The sequence below is a fragment of the Salvia splendens genome, chromosome 4 (genome assembly GCF_004379255.2).
Source record: "Salvia splendens isolate huo1 chromosome 4, SspV2, whole genome shotgun sequence".
NCBI lineage: Eukaryota > Viridiplantae > Streptophyta > Magnoliopsida > Lamiales > Lamiaceae > Salvia > Salvia splendens.
The window spans coordinates 33,214,549-33,233,983 of NC_056035.1; the positions used below are offsets into that span (position 1 = coordinate 33,214,549).

The 19,435-nt window shown below is 40.3% G+C and overlaps 1 protein-coding gene and 1 long non-coding RNA gene across 3 annotated transcripts; both read right to left on the bottom strand.

Moving 5' to 3' along the window:
* Nucleotides 1-316: 316 nt before the first annotated feature.
* LOC121800377 lies at nucleotides 317-1,165 on the bottom strand. The gene is made up of 3 exons (XR_006050490.1): nucleotides 925-1,165; nucleotides 578-846; nucleotides 317-464 (listed from the first exon to the last, which is right to left on the bottom strand). It is a non-coding gene; the product is annotated as an uncharacterized LOC121800377 (long non-coding RNA).
* Nucleotides 1,166-6,074: 4,909 nt separating this feature from the next.
* LOC121800375 (T-complex protein 1 subunit alpha-like) lies at nucleotides 6,075-19,124 on the bottom strand. Of its 2 annotated transcripts, XM_042199945.1 has the most exons (9): nucleotides 12,634-14,141; nucleotides 12,357-12,452; nucleotides 12,004-12,079; nucleotides 11,522-11,738; nucleotides 11,112-11,208; nucleotides 10,787-10,873; nucleotides 9,822-9,956; nucleotides 9,497-9,601; nucleotides 6,075-6,454 (listed from the first exon to the last, which is right to left on the bottom strand). In XM_042199945.1, exons 3-9 carry the CDS (start codon nucleotides 12,014-12,016, stop codon nucleotides 6,305-6,307), a joined length of 804 nt encoding a protein of 267 aa, XP_042055879.1. In that variant the 5' UTR covers nucleotides 12,017-12,079; nucleotides 12,357-12,452; nucleotides 12,634-14,141; the 3' UTR covers nucleotides 6,075-6,304. The 2 variants fall into 2 exon arrangements, with proteins under 2 accessions (XP_042055879.1, XP_042055880.1); XM_042199946.1 differs by lacking the exons at nucleotides 6,075-6,454; nucleotides 9,497-9,601; nucleotides 9,822-9,956; ... (1 more) ...; nucleotides 11,112-11,208; nucleotides 12,634-14,141 and adding exons at nucleotides 14,494-14,580; nucleotides 14,673-14,762; nucleotides 18,706-18,770; nucleotides 18,899-19,124 and having other exon boundaries at nucleotides 11,560-11,738; nucleotides 12,004-12,066.
* Nucleotides 19,125-19,435: the final 311 nt, after the last annotated feature.

Genomic DNA, 19,435 nt, shown 5'->3' on the forward strand with positions numbered 1-19,435 from the left:
TAAAGCTAAACCTACATAAAAGTTCACGCCGGTGCAATTTAAACATAGATCATCAAAGACGGGGTGTGATCCTCTGCTGTGCTGAAATGCACCGCAGCCCCTGCGGCTCCTCACAAACCATTAAAATAATATTATATTTATTTAATTAATTTATTTATTTAATTTATTTGATTATTTTATTTTTTGTGAGGGACAGCACGTCGACTAATCACTACTGAAGTTCCTTCTATTGGGCGATCTCCATCCCACCAAAGAAGCCATTTCCACCTTTTTTTTTCTTTCCCAATAAAAAATGATTCCACAATTACATCAGTAATACAACAATTTTCTTTTATTTCAATAAAACATAGTACATCAATTTAAATTAAATCACCAATCGTAAATAATTTCACCAAGCATCATCCTCTCTTTCCCTCTGTGCAACCTCATGGATATCGGTTTCATCTACTGAAAATCAATTTCCCCTTAACAAAAACATGAAGAAACTAATTAGGAGTACATTAAATTTTAGATACTATGTGGTCAAAATACGGACTTGGATTATGATCATTACATAATAATATAAGTAAAGTTTTACCTTAAGGAAAAGATTAACAAACGTGACGATCAGTTGTCATATTCGTCCTGTAAAATAATTCAATCCCTATTAATTTTTTTTAAAAAAAAACGAACACAAGAAAAACTTAACCCTAACTTTCCGAAGGGGAGGTTTAAAACCATTCCAACAGTACACCATGCAGCGATCGCCTAGAACCCAACTCAATCCTCCCCATTCAGACTTTCATCTTTGAAAAGCTTGATCATGTCATCGATCCGAAGGATAGTAATAACAGCTTCCGTAGCAAACTGACCAGAAGCGGAGTAGTTTGAGTAGAAATTTGTAAAAGTTAATGACACAATTATAGTTTGAGTTAACATCAATACCATAAAAGGTTGTGTCAAGCATCGTGTTTGAATTATTTTTACTTTGCACATGGCAGGTTCAATGACTCCGGCCTTGACCAAGTCTAGACCCATGCTGCAGCAATCAGATACAAAAACAATCAAGAGATTCTAAAGTATTAGCACAAACAATAAAGAGCCAACATAAAAAGATACTGCTTGAAAACATGGATCAATAATCATGAAGAAGTAGCTAAGCATTGATAAACAAGAAAATATGTGACTGAAGTTTCTGTTTTGTTGAATTGTAAAATGCTTACAACGTTCTCATACATATTGAGGCTCATGGAACAATCCAGAATGTTTCACTAATCTACTCTAGTACAAGATTAACCACTTAATCATAACAAACTATCTAAGCTACATTCTTCTTTAATCCTCGGATGACCACGTCTCTCCAACTAACCGAATGGTCCCCAATCTGAGCTGGAATCTCCGGTACAACCACAAGTGGAGCTCGTGACTTTGTTGGCTGTAAGGAGACATCAACAACTTGTGTCGAGCTGCAATCTGGATTCATTTGTGTATGGAATATTCCATCACTTGCATTCTTCTGATCATGTAACTCCATATGATGAGCTCCAGCATAATCAACATGGCCTTCACTTCTAACACGCCCCCTCAATCCGAGGGAGGCCAGAGAGACTAGTCCCAAACGTTCTCTGAGTCTCACAAAGGATTGATGGCACAGTGGCTTAGTAAAGATGTCAGCTATCTGATCTTTAGTCGGGACATGCCTCAGCTCAAGTTTATTGCTTAGAACCTTGTCTCTCACGAAGTGCATATCCAATTCTATGTGCTTAGTTCTTGCATGAAGAACAGGGTTTGATGCTAAAGCTATAGCACTTAAGTTGTCAACCCATATCACAGGAACATGCTTCCTTTTGATTCTCAACTCACTGAGCAACGAAGTTAACCATGCCACTTCAGACGCTGCTTGAGCCAAGCTCCTATACTCAGCCTCAGTACTCGATCTTGCTACAACAGTTTGCTTCTTCACACACCAAGAAATTAAGTTTCTCCCATGATAAGCACACACTCCAGTAGTAGATCTTCTGTCATCAACATCAGCTGCCCAGTCAGAGTCTGAAAAAGCTGAAATTTCACCATTTGAACGATGGAGTTGTATGCCATAATCAAGAGTTCCAGATAAATATCTTAAGATTCTCTTCACTGCTCTCCAATGTGTATCCAATGGGCTTGCCATGTACTGACTAACTTTGTTCACAGCAAAATTAATATCTGGACGAGTGATGGTAGCATATTGAAGTGCTCCAACCACACTCCTGTAGAGCTTCGGATCAGAGATGGGATCACCACTATTCTTACTCAGTTCACAATTAGCAACCATAGGAGTTGGACATCCTTTTGCACCTGTCATGTTAGCTCTCTTTAAGAGATCTTTGATGTAATTGGATTGAGACAAATGAAGACCATTACCAGCAGTTTTAACAACTTCAACTCCTAAGAATAGGCTCACCTCCCCAAGATCTTTTAAAGAGAAATGGGAGTTCAACTGAGAGATTACTTGTTTGATGGAGGCAGGAGCATTTCCAGTAATTAACATGTCATCTACATAAATTAATAGATAAATCACCTCTCTGCCTTGTAATCTAAAAAACATTGAAGCATCAGCCTTTGATTGAGTGAAGCCAAGAGTAAGAAGAGTGGAGTGAACAGTGAAGAACCATGCTCTAGAGGCCTGCTTCAGACCATAGATAGCCTTATTAAGTTTACATACAAGATGAGGACCTCCTTGCTCAAATCCCAGAGGTTGCTTCATGTAAATATCTTCCTTTAATTCCCCATTCAGAAAAGCATTGTTGACATCAAGGTGAGTGACATCCCACTCCAAAGAAACAGCCAGGCTAAGTATGATTCTGATAGTAGTAGGCTTCACAACCGGACTAAATGTTTCAGTAAAGTCAAAACCAGGCTGTTGAGAGAAGCCTTGAGCCACAAGCCTAGCCTTGTGTCTAGCAATCTCTCCAGATAAGTGTAATTTAAGCTTAAAGACCCAAGTACAACCAATGAGGTTCTTACCTGGTGGAAGAGCTGTTAAAATCCAAGTTTTGTTTTTGAGTAAAGCAATAAATTCATTCATCATGGCAGATTTCCAGGCAGGCAAGAGTAAGGCTTCTAAGGCAGTTTTAGGTAAAGAATAAGCAGAGATGGTGATGGTGTAAACTTTAGGCTTGAAAATCCCAGATTTGGATCTTGTAGTCATGGAATGAGTGGGCTGAATTGGGAGCAAAGGAGAAGAATCAAGATGAGGTTGATCATGTAGAGCAGCAGCTGGACTAACAGAATCAGAGGCAGTGTGAGAAACAGAAGAAGGTGGGGAAATAGCAGCAGATGGTGGTGTGGATGGAGTAGGAGAATGAGGAGATTCTGGGATATGAGGAGGAGCGTGATGAGACACATGTATAAGATGAGATGGAAGAAGTGAGGAAGTACTCTCAGAGATATCAGGATGTGAAGAGACAGAGGAAGTTTGAAATGGAAAAACAGATTCATCAAAGATGATGTCTCTAGTTACAATGACTTTCCCATTAGGAAGAAGTGCTTTATATCCCTTGTAAGATGGACTATATCCTAGAAAAGTGCACTTGACAGATCTAAACTCTAATTTGTGCTTGTTATAGGGCCTAGTAAAAGGAAAACAAAGACAACCAAAGACTCTCAAGAAAGAATAGTCTGGTTTCTTAAGAAAAAGCAATTCATGAGGTGATGAGTTTTTGATAGTTCTTGAAGGCATAAGGTTAATCAAATGAACAGCAGTGATGAAAGCATCATCCCAAAATCGTTGAGGAAGATGAGACTGAGCAAGCAAAGCCAAACCTGTTTCAACTATGTGCCTATGTTTTCTCTCGGCTAAGCCATTTTGTTGTGGTGTATATGGACAAGATATTTTGTGAACAATCCCACACTCCTTAAGATAAGGCACCAATCCTTGAAACTCACCTCCCCAATCGGATTGAAGAAACTTAATCTTAGAGCAAAACAAATTTTCAACCATAGCTTTGAACTGTTTAAACACAGTGGCAACATCATTCTTGTTTTTAAGCAGAAAAATCCATGTGTATCTAGAAAAGTGATCCACAAATGAAACATAATAAGTGTAACCATTTCTAGATTTAATGGGTGAAGGACCCCAGAGGTCACTGTGAATAAGTTCAAGAGGAGATAAAGTTTCAGAATTGGAATGTGAATATGGTAATCTGTGAGCTTTAGAAACTGAACATGGAAAGCAAAGTGAGGAATCTTTCATTTCATCATAAGGAATGTTACAGCTATTAAGAGCAAATTTTACTACATCAAGAGTGGGATGACCTAATCTACTATGCCACAGAGACAAAGATAGCTTAGGATCATGGGAAGAACTACTGCTTGATGAAGAGTTGGCCAGGCTTAGAGAATGGACGGCTGGAGATCCTTGATTTGAAGAGAAAATGGAGCTAGTGCTGCTCTTGATTGGAGAGTGATCAACTAAGAAGTGGTAAAGACCTCTGTCAAGTGTTCCTTTGAGCACAATTTCCTTGGTATTCAGATCCTTGACAAAACAGAATGATGGGTGAAATTCAAAGAACACCGAGTTGTCTTTAGCAAATTTAGACACACTAAGGAGATTTTTAGTAATACTAGGAACATGCAGCAAGTTTTTAAGGTGCAGCTTTCTGGTGGAGAAAGATGAATGAGGTTTAATGACAGTCTCACCAACATTTGCAATTTTAACAGCTTTTCCATTACCAAGAAGAAGATTCTTACCTCCTGTGTATTCTGAGCTTAAGTTCAGATTGTTGAGATCATTAGACACATGGTGTGTGGCCCCTGAATCTGGAAACCAACTGGATGATGAATTTGATCCATAGCTGAACTCAGATGAAGTTCCAGCAGGAAAGGAGTTGGATGGAGCTCTTGGTGCCGACTGAACAAGATGAGCAGAGGGATTAAAAAATCCTTGCTGTTGATATTGTTGTGGAGCATTTCCTCTGAAAGCAGGCTGAGGTGGTGTGTAATTGTGCTCAAACCTATGCCAACATTTGGCTGCAGTGTGACCTGGTTTCTCACAAAGCTGACAAATAATCTTATTACCTCCTCTACCAAAGCTTCTGCCACCACGACCTCCTCTTTGACCTCTTCCTCCAAAACCTCTTCCAAAACCTGATTCTGGTCTGCTATTGTTGGAACTCTGCATATCCTTTCTTTGCATGGATTGGTTTTGAACAAGATTGAGAGTGGGTTGTGACCCCTCTGAACTCACTGAATGAGCTCTAGTAGTTTCCATCCTAGATTCAAAACTGAGCAGAAAAGCACTTACATCACCAATGCTCCAAGGGTCTGTTCTTGAGGTCACTGCACAAACGGCCGGATCATAATCTTGACCGAGACCTCCCATAATGTGTAGCACCTGCTCTGCTTCAGATATTCTGCATCCAACAGAACCAAGTAAGTCAAAATAATTTCTCATCTTGGCCAGATACTCTCCCATGGTCAGGCCATCCTTCTTCAAACACTGCATTTGCTGCCTATATTGCATCACTTTAGCTGTTGATTTACTTGCAAAATTTGTCTCGAGTGCACTCCATATATCTCTAGCAGATCTTAGCCCAACAACCAAGCTTAGTGCACTCTCAGATAAAGAGGATAAGAGCCATCCGGCTACTCTCCTATCTTGCCTCTGCCATGTCACAAAGGCTGGATTCTACACCATTTCTTCTTTGTCTTCATCTGGAATCTGCCTCTCAGGTGGATCAGATTCTCCAGTGAGAAAGCCTTCAAGGCCATACCCATATACAGCTACATCTACTTGCTGTTGCCACATAAGAAAATTACTATCATTCAACTTAACTGAGATTGGAGGCAACTGTGAGTAAAGTGGTGGCAGTGTTGCCAAAGGAATCCTATCGTTGGCTTCAGCCATTTTTTTTTTTTAAGCGAAAGAAACAAAATCAAAAATCAAAACAAGGGAGAGACAGGATCATGAGGATCCTGCTCTGATACCATGAAAACATGGATCAATAATCATGAAGAAGTAGCTAAGCATTGATAAACAAGAAAATATGTGACTGAAGTTTCTGTTTTGTTGAATTGTAAAATGCTTACAACGTTCTCATACATATTGAGGCTCATGGAACAATCCAGAATGTTTCACTAATCTACTCTAGTACAAGATTAACCACTTAATCATAACAAACTATCTAAGCTACATTCTTCTTTAATCCTCGGATGACCACGTCTCTCCAACTAACCGAATGGTCCCCAATCTGAGCTGGAATCTCCGGTACAACCACAAGTGGAGCTCGTGACTTTGTTGGCTGTAAGGAGACATCAACAACTTGTGTCGAGCTGCAATCTGGATTCATTTGTGTATGGAATATTCCATCACTTGCATTCTTCTGATCATGTTACTCCATATGATGAGCTCCAGCATAATCAACATGGCCTTCACTTCTAACACTGCTGAGGCTGAGCCAATATTATCTGTTAGTTGTAAACAGACATGAAGATCCTACACAATAAGTAAGCATTGAGCAACTGACTTGAAAATCATTAAAAGGAAGAGAACTCTCTAAAAGCGAATAAGATCTAGGAAAACGTGTGGATTTTCCAAAAGGATAGGCCTTTGGCCTTTCATATGGTGTAACCTCCAAATGTTTATGAGGTGTCCTAATTGCAAGACCTTTCACTTGTTTTTCCTAGCCTATAAATAGGCTTGTTTTGAGAGATGGAAGAGACAACCAACAAGCATTCTCTCTTCATCACTCAAGCATTCTAGTGGGCATTCTAGGAGCATTGTCTAGCTCGGTTCTCGCCTCCAATTCAAGTTCGCCGGAGCCTACGAGTTTGAGGTGCTTCAACTCGATAGGAGGAAAGTCGTTTCATCTTTGGGGACATTACGCCAATCCGTGAGCACTAGCCGGGGCGTATTTCGTCTTGCGGAGAGAGGGTCACCTCGACTCGACTTGAAGAATACTATAGTTTGCATCTCTTTACTTTCGTTGTAATTTTTATTGTTATATTTACCTTCCAGTTTTGTTCTTTTGTAATAGCAAGAATTTTCCCGTGTAAAGGCTACAATATTTCCAACAATCGCAAGATGAAATATTGTACTCTTGTTGAAATAATGTCGGTCGATGCTGGAGGAAACATGAAATTCAAAGCTGGAATAAAGGAACGAACGGTCGCAATGTCGATGCGCTATGGAGTGGTTAGTTCCTTGAGATCTATTCTCTTGAGAATGATGTTTATCGTTTGTCATTTGACAAGCAAGACCAATTTAGATTTGGTAGTAGTAATTGGGATGCATGGGTTGATGAATATGCCAATGCACATTTGGTTCAATATAATTGTGTACTTATTGTTGGAAACAATACTGTACAAATTATTTGAACGTGTTGTTATAAACAACAAAGATCACGAGGTGATCGCAGTGGTCTCCGACGTGGACCATGGTAATAATCCAAATGAATGGTTTGTTGATACGGGTGCCACATGTCATGTGTGCTACGAGAGAAACGTTTTTTTCTACTTACAAATCTGTTGGAGGTAGAAAAGTACGCATGGGAAACCTAGCCTCTTCTGAGGTGGTTGGTGTGGGAAGTATGTTCCTAAAATTAGGATCAGGAAAGGTTCTTACCCTTAAAGATGTGCTGCATGTCCCAGACATCCGAAATAATTTGGTGTCAGGCTCACTTCTAATAAATCATGGATTTTCACTAGAATTTGAGTGTGAAAAAGGTTATACTGACCAAGTATGAAAAGTTCATAGGTGAAGGTCACCTAGTGAATTTTGAGATACTTGAAGTATACTATTAACTTTGGGTTGCATTACACAAGATATCCCCAAGTACTTAAAGGGTACTGTGATGCAAATTGGATCTCTGATTCAAAAGACTCATTTTCGACAAGTGGGTATGTGTTCACTGTGGGGGTGGTGTTGTTTCGTGGAAATCAACGAAACAGACGTGTATTGCTCGTTCCACCATGGAATCTGAGTTTATCGCTTTGGATAAAGCAAGGGAAGAAGCCGAGTGGCTCAGAAATTTCCTAGAATGTATTCCATGTTGGAAGAAGCCAGTGCCCGCAGTATTGATACACTGTGATAGAAAAGCAGCTATAGGTAGAGCACAAAGTGACTTTTATAATGGTAAGTCTCGACATATTCGTCGGCGACATAATACCTTAAGGCAGTTGATCACAAGTGGCATTATCTCAGTTGACTATGTAAAGTCAGTGGATAACTTAGCGGATCCGTTAACAAAAGGTTTAAACCGTGATCAAATGCAAAAATTGCTAAAAGGAATGGGACTGAAAACCACATTTTAAAAGATGGGTATAGTGGTAACCCAACCATACGATTGGAGATCCCATGGGATTGGTTCAATGGGAAAACGAAGCTATACAAATCTAGCTGTAACCCTCAGAAGATTTTAATCTTCGCCCATTCTTTAGAAGCATTGAGTGTTGTAACCTGCACGTGGTAAGAGGTTAAGTCTTCTGACTTTTAATGATTCTTGAAATCTCAAGGAGATGCAGTATGGTAGGATACTCATGAAAGAATCACCTATATAAGTGAGAAGTGAGGCCGCTTCATGTGTGTGAGTCACTTATGAATTCTAAAGAGGTGTTCCACGGCCGAAACGGACACAAACGTGAGAACTGATGGAGTTGAGACAATATTGTGTTGATGCTATTGACTAGGCATACACCAAGGAGGAATAGTTCAAGGCATCGCGTCCACTAGTCCGCCGGTATGTCCGATAGTGTTGACTATGGAAGGTTCAAATTCACAAGTTACCTCTCCAAATACAGTATCGTTTCCTGAGAACTGAGCAAAAGAGTCTGCATACATGCATTTGTGTCTGGTGTTGGTTTGAGCTTGCAGCGCTCTAACCAATGTGGGGGATTGTAGGAAAACGTGTGGATTTTCCAAAAGGATAGGCCTTTGGCCTTTCATATGGTGTAACCTCCAAATGTTTATGAGGTGCCCTAATTGCAAGACCTTTCACTTGTTTTTCCTAGCCTATAAATAGGCTTGTTTTGAGAGATGGAAGAGACAACCAACAAGCATTCTCTCTTCATCACTCAAGCATTCTAGTGGGCATTCTAGGAGCATTGTCTAGCTCGGTTCTCGCCTCCAATTCAAGTTCGCCGGAGCCTACGAGTTTGAGGTGTTTCAACTCGATAGGAGGAAAGTCGTTTCATCTTTGGGGACATTACGCCAATCCGTGAGCACTAGCCGGGGCGTATTTCGTCTTGCGGAGAGAGGGTCACCTCAACTCGACTTGAAGAATACTATAGTTTGCATCTCTTTACTTTCGTTGTAATTTTTATTGTTATATTTATCTTCCAGTTTTGTTCTTTTGTAATAGCAAGAGTTTTCCCGTGTAAAGGCTACAATATTTCCAACAAGATCTACAAAGATGGAGAAGATAACACAGGAATTGCTAATACAAGTTGCAAGGTAATAACTTGTACTGCATCTTATTAGATGTTTATTGAGCTTACAAGATATTATAGTTTACTCACTGTCAAACGTGTAGGTACTCACTGTATTAGATTCCAGTGTTCTCTTCACAATGCATATAGCGTCATGCAACGCCCTATCCATCTCATCAAGCATGAAGTCGTTGGCACCTCTAAGTATCAAAGAAACCTGAACAGAGTGAAATAGTATTCGTACTTTTAACTCCTTGGGAACTACAATGGCTGTAATAAGTCTTCATTTGACATAAGAGAAGGAATCAAAAGTGAAGGGTGAAAGAAAAACAAACGCAGTGTTAGTTCAATAAGAAAAAGGGTAAACAAGTTGGCAGTGTTTCGTAACAAATCGTGGGTCCATGCCTGAGGACAATGATAAAACTGACTAATCATACCGCGCTTGAGGTCTTGGTCCCTTTTATCATAATTACATCATCATCAGCAATTCGTTCCTCCACTACTTCATCTGAATAGCCTAGAAGTGATGAATCGAATGTTTCTTCCCCTTCCATATCTGCGAAAGTTGAGACCTGAACAGAAGCAGGAGTCAGGACTAAAGCATTGTCGTGCAATGAAGATCATCATCATCATCATTCTGTCACATGCCAGTATGCTACAGAGTACACAGACTGTAGTGACAATCCTTCAATTTTTTTCCATCAGTCCATCTAAAAAGAATTATCGATCTTTTCACACATTTTAATGAGCAGATCACTAAAAATGACAATCTATATATTCCATCACGTAATGGTTCCACAGAACAAAGTTACTGATTGTAATGACTGCAGTGAAAGCACACTGTTTCAGTTTTTTTCCAGCTACAACCGTTCCAGTCTTTTCACGCAATTCCGATACAGAAAACTAAAAAAAGAATTATATATCATCACATAAAAACTTTTCAATTGTATTTGAAAACAAAGTTTTCAATTTTTTGTAAATAGTTTGGAAGATGCAGCAGGAACCAATTACTTGAGTAAATGCTTTCCATAAGAAAGCAACAGTCAAGACCTAGGGACAATAAGCCCTGACAAGTATTTCATACTTGAGTACACAAGTATGATTAGAAGCACTGCAACATTACTGTCTTTGGGAAAAAGGAGAGAAATATGCATGAAACTACTTTGGTTGAACTAAACTATTCTCTAGATGCCCACATGATCACTACTTGATTGGTTTAACTTTCTCTAGTCCTTTAACAACACCAAATTCTGAAAATTTTCAAGGCCAAAATCCTAGCATGGTAATACTTATTTCATATCTAGACTTAAATTTCATAGCCATCTTCAAGTCCTAATCATGCAAGTAGGAAGGCATGAGTGATGAGCCACATGAGATGAGATGAGAAGAGAAAAGAATGTACCGCAGTAGCACCAGTTGCCTTAGCAACATGACACAGGTCCTCCTTGCGAACACGTATGACAGCTATGGCACCAGCCTCCACGAAGTACTGAAATAACAGAGGAAAAATCTGTAATGCTTACAGAATCAATATAACATAAAATCACTAACATACATTTATACAATACATACACACTACCCATAGCCTATGTTGCAGATTGGGGAGGAAGCATGAGTAATAAGAAGCACATACCATTGAAAGAGAGATTAATTAAGCTACAGATTAGTAATTCCATCGCTTTAGTTGATCTAAGAAAATCCATATCAGATTTTAGGAAAAAGCTTGCCTTAAGTGCCATGTCATTGATTCCTTTGGTGGTCAAAACAACATTTGCTCCTGCCTTAAGAAGCTTCTCAATACGTTCTTTTGTCATGTCAGCTTCTCTGCAAGACAAAAGTTGCAGTTATCAACTCTGATGCATGGAAAAGCACAACAAGAATGCTACTTGGATGATTATGCATCAAACTGAGATGCAATCTCTCAATTTATCACTACAACTTTTTAAGTAATAACAGGAGCAAGCTTGTTCAATTTCTAAGAGCTCTAAGAAGCCACTATTCAAGCTGCATAGCTGATTCTGTTATACTTATTGTTGTCACTTGTCAACATGCTCGTTAATAGGCAATTAACTCAATAATACATGGTCGACTAATGTGATTTTTCTTAGAGATGATTGGTGAAAAAAAAAGTACTCACCTCTGACGAATCTTATCCAACTCCCAGGGGTCAGTGACTAACACTTGGACTCCCATTTGCATTTTTGTCTTCTGAAGATTAAGATCAAGGCAAGCAATTTTGGCAGGGGCAACCCTCAGGGGCATCCCCTGTGCAGCACGCCCCGTATTGAGAGCATATCCTTTTAGTAGATAGCTATCTCTGGCACTTTTCCCATGAGCTTTAAGAATATTGATTCCTTGATCAACATGGAGATCATTAAAACTTCCATTTTCTAGATGAAAGGTGCAGGTTTCTGGCAAAATCTTTATTTCAACTTCCGATCTTAGTGAATAAAGTCTGCAAGGTGTCTATGCCCAATTTCTGGCTTGCTAAAGATAGTATTACAAAGATGAACACTTCCCAGAATAAACAATGTACGCATGATGTGCACATACAAGAAAAAATCTCAGTGGGAACAGGTACAAGCTAATTAGTAAACCATCTATGGGAGAGAAACCAACCTTGATAGGGCATCTAACTTTTCTTGCATTTGTCATTTTTACTGATTGTACAGCATCCACAATCTACACATCAGCACTGTTAAAGTTAAAGAAAAGGTATGATTTGAGACAAGGGAAATAAGAAACTCAAACATGTAAATGTAAAAGTATCAAGCATGGATGGCAAGGAAATCAAGAGAATACAATGAATATCCTGGCCAGAAAACATACTAATCATGTAAGGTTTAGTTGAAATCATCTTCCATGGGGAGAATAACTAATTACTTTACAATAGACTACTAACAAAAGATATGCAGCATGGCAGGGGAAATCATAAGAAGCAACATTTCACTCATCCATCAGCTTAAGCTTACCACACTTGCAAAGAAGTCGCTATCACCACCAATCAACTTAGAGGACATGCAGGTCCTGGCACAGTTTATAAGAGAATCTTTACCAAGTTTCTCAACCTACACATTTGAAGAAGTGTCCGTTAGGGGAAACCAAGATCCTAGAGAAACGATTCTGAAGAAATGTGCACCATCCCTAGATGACATCAGAACCATATCCTAATGAACTCCAGAAGGAAACAATCTTCTCATATTTATTCATGCACAAAAACAAGTAAACAGAATGATCAAAGATTTATACCTTTATAGCCAATTCGAGTGAAAAAATGTAGAAAAGGTGCAAACTGGCCAGTATGAGCAGAAAAAGTGCAAACTGGCAAGTATGGGAAGAAAAAGGTGCAAATTGGCCAGGATAGATGCCATGGAGTTGGACACGAGAAGGAAGGACTTGCTTGGAACAATCACTATCTAAAGAGGGGCAAAATTATCATTTCGCATGAAGAGGCTGCCCAAAAAATTAGGGCAAGCCACCCTATAAATAGGAATTGAACATAAAGTAAAAAGAGGGGATCCTCTTTTAGGAGAATAGCTCCATTAGTTCTTAGTTTCACTCTCTAAACCGAGCAACCTGACTTGAAGATAAAGGGGAATAGCTCCATTAGTTCTTAGTTTCACTCTCTAAACCCAGCAACCTGACTTGAAGATTCCGGCCACCTGCCGGCGAGGAGAATCATGTCTGATTCATTCCAACCGACGTAGTACCAGAAGTTCTTCCAGTTTCAATTTCAGAGGAGCCAAACAACCTTTTACTTGCTTTGATTTTAAGATTTCTTAGCTTAAGTACTAGTTTTGCTTGCATCTGACTTGAATTCTAATAGCTACTTTAGTTGGAACATCTTTTGGGTTATAATCTTGAATGAAATGAAGTTTATTGTGGTTTTATTTTGTGTTTCGGCTTGTTTTGAGTTTAATCTGGCCAGTTAGATAGATCTGGTAGTTTATGTGAATTTCTGTTGTTTAAGTCCTTGAATCTGCCTAGCTTAGTTAGATCTAGTTTTTCCTCAAGTGTTTACAAGTTTTAATCGGTATAAGTTTCTAAAAAATGCATGGAATTCATTTTTGTTTGTTTCTGTCACCCTGTCCTTGTTGACCAGTTTGCGTAAATCTCAGTTTTTCTTTGCTTTCGTTCTCAATTTCAAGTTAAATATTGCATTTATGAATTTTCAAGCTTGTGCATTCATCAATGGAGTTTGTTAGATCCTGTTAGTTTAGCTTGTGAAGAAAAAATGTCACAATCAAAGAATGGGACCACTTGTGTTGCTTTTGTTGCTTTTTGCTTTTGTACTTGCACTTTTTCAGCTTTTCTGCACACCCAGCAGACAGTCTGTCAGCATGTCCTTTGATTCTCTTTACCTTTTGTCTAGCCATTTTTAGTCAGTTTCGTCTAGTAGCTTCGAACATGCACACTCGCTCTCTAGTTTACACACGCACTTTAATTTCTTTTAGCATTCAGCATTTAGAGCCCACCATGACCTACTGGTCAGGAGGGGTATATGTCTCATTTTCACGTACTGGTCGGTTTAGATATAGGTTCCATTTCATTTCACGCCTAGTTTTAATCTCAACCCCATAAAGCATGGTAGCAAACCAACTCTTCCAGGATGTCTTCACAATTGCACACGTCCTATCCATCTCTGTGGGATCGACCCTTACTCCACTATTCTAGCCAGTAGAAGTGGATTGAGGTTTTTTTTGTTGACAAGATGTTTTAGGCACAGACCCAACGACACGACTAGGTCTAGGTACCCTCCTGACTAGTCGACACACGCATAAGAGTAGCCGCCTAAAAACATTTCCTTCTGTCAAATACGTCAGATAAAAATTAGTAATATTGACAACGAAAAACTCAAAAAAGGTACTCCCTCCGTTCCTTGTTAATAGAGGCATTTCTTTTCGGCACGGAGTTTAAGAATAGTGTGTTAAATGGATGGTGAAAAAAGTAAGAGAGAGTAAAGTAAGAGAGATGAAGAGAGAATAAAGTAAAAAGAAGAATTACTTTTTGCTAAAAATAGAAATGACTCAATTAACTTGGAACTTCCCAAAATAGAAAAATGACTTTATTAACATGGAACGGAGGGAGTACTAATATCTTCAATACTACCTTAAGCAATTCTGCAGCTATGATGACCACAGAAGTTGTCCCATCTCCAACTTCCTTGTCTTGTAATTCTGCCAACTCAACAAGCACCTACAATTATAAGAAGGCATGACATATAATACCCAATTGATTAAATAAAAATAGTCAAAATACAATGAAAGAAACAAAAGGTTGGCATTCACCTTGGCAGCAGGATTCTCAACTTCAAGCATGTTTAGGATTGTGGCACCATCATTAGTGATCGTTACATCACCGATATCATCTACAAGCATCTGGAAACCATATAGAGAGGAGGGGAGACAAAAACACATCTAACTCTGTAAAATTTTCATCAATAACTTCCTAATTTTGGTCGAACAAGCAGGATTTCAAAGTAAAACCATCATTACGACCCCCATACTAAGAGGTAGATAAAATTAAAGAAAAATCAAGCAAAGGCTACCGAGAAGCAAAAGTTAGTATATATCTCAGCATTCCCACTGCAGACACAAGGACATATAAGCTACCAATAGTCTTGAGTTTTCACATTTCATGGTCACTAAAAAAAATCATTAGAAAAAAGAAGAAAAAAAGTTGGAAGTGCGAGAAGTACATCTTAAAGAAACACATCTCCTGTGCCATGAAATCACAAGGATACTATAGAAAGTTCAAGTCATTTTTTCCAGGTGGTCTAAATATACTTCAAACTCCATCCAAGGTTTAGTATCTTGAAGAAGTAAGACATTTTTCCGCAAGGCGTATCCACAGTTTTAGCCCACATATGTTAAAATATGTTGCTATAGCTACATACAAGCAGTAACCTTACATTGCTTTGTAATAAACGGAAATTTGCTATTTCATACATAGTTGCAGGCATTCTCTTGCACTAGTTGAAGACTCCAGATGTCCAGCAATCACTAATCAATAATTAATTCCATGCATTATTTCTCTTTAACCATGCATACATACTACAAGTTAGCGGCCAGTAAGATGAACCAAGGATAGGCATACTTGGTACAGGAACATGCACTGATGCACCACCATAGGAACAACTTAAAAGAAAAAATCTTTTCAAACAGAGTCCTATCATTTGATAAAAGAAATAAGTTGTTGACATCCCACAAAAAATATGATAAATTTTCAGTAGCTTAGCCTCACGTGATATTTATAGGAACCATTTGCAGAAGCTTGTAGAATGGTTTTCAGAGACAGGTCATGTCTCATGAGACGGTGTGTTGGACAGACGAGGCGATGGAAAGCTGCAAGACCAAGAACTGAAATCTATCTCTCCATAAATCAAAATTCCCTTGTTTGCTGTGGAATATTGATTTGAATAACTATAACGAGTAAAGGCGGATACATTTGACAAAACTACAGACATAATCTGCAGCTTCTTGTAGGAAATCAGCTTAAATTCGTGGATTTAGCGTAAGCTCAGCCCAGTCCCATAGAATATGGCAGAATACTGAACTATAAGAGCATCCACAGTGGGACGGATGTCCCGATGGACCTCCCAAAAACACCTCCTGCCACGTCATAAGGATATCCTACTGCACAATGGCGGACATCCCAGCGGACATCCCGATGAACATCCACAATAATAAAAATTCACAAATTCACCAAATTAAATAATTTACGGAATTAAAATTTCGACACGAATACGGAGAAAATGCAACCACTTTATTTAAAACAAAAAACATACATAATTATTAAAAAAACATAGTTAAAAAAATAACCTCAAGCTTCGACAAATGCCGTCTCACTCCTCGTCGTCCAGGCCGCCAGTCCTGTCGTCCCCGTCGCCAGTCCTGGCGCTACTCTCGGGCAGGGGTGTCATCCCCAAATCGCATCTCATAGTGTCGATGACATCCTTCAACATGATCTTGTATAAGGGATCAGTCGTTGCATGCCACTTGTCCATGGTGTCGAGCATACTCTGCGTTAGCTGCACACGAGCGAGATTGTTGAGCTCGGGAGTGACGAGGGACGGAGATTCCGATTGGACCTCGTGGGACTCGCTGGCGCTTCCCCTAGCCATCCGCATCGCGGTCTTTTGCGCAACCGGACGACGGCGGCGGGAAGACGATTGAGGGGTTGGGAACTCTGCCTCGGCGTCAGGGAGTTCGTGCGAACCGGCACTGCTGCTGTACTCCCCGGAGGCATTGATCTTCGTCCGCTTTGGCCAGCCAGCTTCAACACCCACACTAAAATTGGCGGAAGTCTGCACCACAAGATAGACCTCCCAATATTTGAACTCCCCGAAACCTAATTCACTGTCGGGGTACTGCTGGTGAGACAGAAGCTTCACATCATCGGCGGACATGCTGCTTGATGCCGTGCGTAGGTTGTTTTGGTAGATGCCGGCAAATCGGTTGAGCTGCCTCCTCAGCCGCTGCCACTGTTACCGGCATAGCTCTCCATCACGAAGCTTCCTACCTGGCGGTTTGTATTGGAGGTAGCTTTGGCTAATGCGCAACCACATTTTATCGATGTGCTGGTTATCCCCGACGTAGGGATCCTCGACTACACCAACCCAGGCCTTCGCCAGCGCGACGCACTCCCCTATGCTCCAGATGGTCCTCTTTCTCCCGCCGGCTTCCTCCCCCACCCCACCCTCGTTCCCCGCATGCGAGGACGAGGTAGTGCCCTTGCCCTTCCTTCTCCCCTGCTTCCGCATCCTCCCTGCCGCTGGTTGCATATCAGTAGGAGACTCCCTAACCGGAGATAGTCCAAACTCCTCAAAAGAGAAAGTCTCGATGCCGGTGAACTGAGTCTCTAGAGGAGTACTCTAGGGGGAATCACTCGACAATAAATCCATGTAGGGGCGATAGCCATTGTCCCCAGGTGATTGGGGGACCCCCTGCCTGCTCCCCCGCAGCGGCAGACATGCCTTGCATCATCCCGGGCATTTGGGGCATCATCCTCGTCATCACGACACTCACCTCGGGCATTTGGGGCATCATCCTACCCATCCCTGCACACCAAGGAGGTACATATTGTAGTACCCCTGCATCATCCCCGCCATTTGGGGTTGGGCATCATCGGCGTTATTCTGGGCATCATCCCGGACATCGGTGCACTTCCGCCGGCGTTTCCCCCAACTCTAACGGGAAACGCCGGCGTTTGTGACTTGCTCGTGGCCAATGTTATCAAATAGCGGATATGGCGGCGCTATGGCATGGCGTTCGGTGGTGGAAACGCCATAGCACCATGTCGCTGCCATAGCACCGCCATATCCGACATTTGACAACATTGCGTGTGTATTGCATTTAGGAATATGGCATTATGCAAGAAACATGGTGGTTAGAGTGGTATATTATGCTTTATTAATTGTTTAAAGTGTTTTAGATGTTATATTTTTTAATTTTTGAATTATATATAAATATAAGTATTATTTTATTTATTTAATTTTTGACCGCCATATCTGTCATACTAATACGCCATATCCCAGTGGCGGTTTTTAGGCAAACCGCCATAAGCCGCCATATGAGATTGATAACATTGCTCGTGGCGGGGAATCACTATCGTGGTGCTCCATTTATCTTCAAAAGAAATGAAAGTATAGAGAGAAACTCGTTAAAACAAGTGGTGCGAATGAAATGAAGTTCAACGAGCCGTATATATAGAAGTTTTTTTTTAAAAAATAAAAAATAAAAATCAGGACATCAGCCGGGACGTCCGTCGGGAACCCGCAATGGCAGACGTCCCGACGGACGTCTTCGGAAATCCGCGGAACTCCGGTGTCCGCAAGCGACGTCCGCATCCGCCGGTCGTTGGCCTAATGGCGGACGTCCCGCGCGGACGTCTGGCACGCCGGTTCAACGCCCGCCGCTGCGGATGCTCTAAGGTTTCTACTCTAGAAACAAATCACAAAAACCTAAGAATTTGAATATACATAACAACAAAAACCTAAGAATTTGAATACACATAACAACATTTCCCAAACCTAGAATTACTTTGGTGTATGCATTACATTACATTACATACGAAGTAAAGTTTGGATTGAAAAAAAGGGTCATTCCCTAACGAATCCAACTGTAGGCCTTATCCCCATTTTAAATGTACTCTACTGGATCATTAACACTTAGTGCACCTTTTTAGCTACAAATCCTTGTATCCGTACAGGTCCACGCTTAATCCTAAGTAAACCCATATATTACTCCATATTCTCATCAAACAAGCACTTCCAATTTCACTAAAAACAAATCAACTTCCAATGTGAGAAACAACCGGTACCTTGTCGAGGCCAACAGGACCAAGCGATGACTTGACAATATTCGCAATTGCTTGGCACGCCATGACTGCAAATTTTTTCAACCCAAAAAAAAGGAACGTAAATGAGGACGTCACTACCCACACACTATGTTCAAATGCAAATGTACACGCAAAAATAACTTGCATAACTATACTTGAATGAAGAGGTCGTTACCATTTTGTGTTCGAACATCCTGGCCGGATTGCCGGTCGCCGGAAATATCAGGAGTCGACGACGAAATAGCCATGAAAAACAACTAGCATAAACAACGGAAAACCCTAGATCGGTTCGGATGAGGAGAGAGAGTTGGAAGGGCGAGAGTAGGACTGAGTTTCACTCGGAGAGCTACAGTTCAACGTTGAGAAACCTCAGTTGGTGTGGGAGAATGCTTTTCGAAGAATACGACGTCGTCCCAATCTTGGGCGGCTTGTTGGTTTAGGGACTTTAAGGAATGGGTAACTTGGGCTGGGCTTTTAGGATGTTAAATTTTTACGATTTTTAAACTTTTAGAATTTATATTTTTTTATTTTTAAGGATATAGAGTGAACTATAAAAATGATCAATGAACTATAGGTTTATCTCGACAATAGTCCTTAGACTTTAAAAATATCTACAGTAGTCTCTGGACTAAGGATTTATTTCAAAATCGGTCCTTTTGCATTTTTTTCACCCGAATATGCCCTTTTGGGGTAGGGTAATTTCTTCTTTACA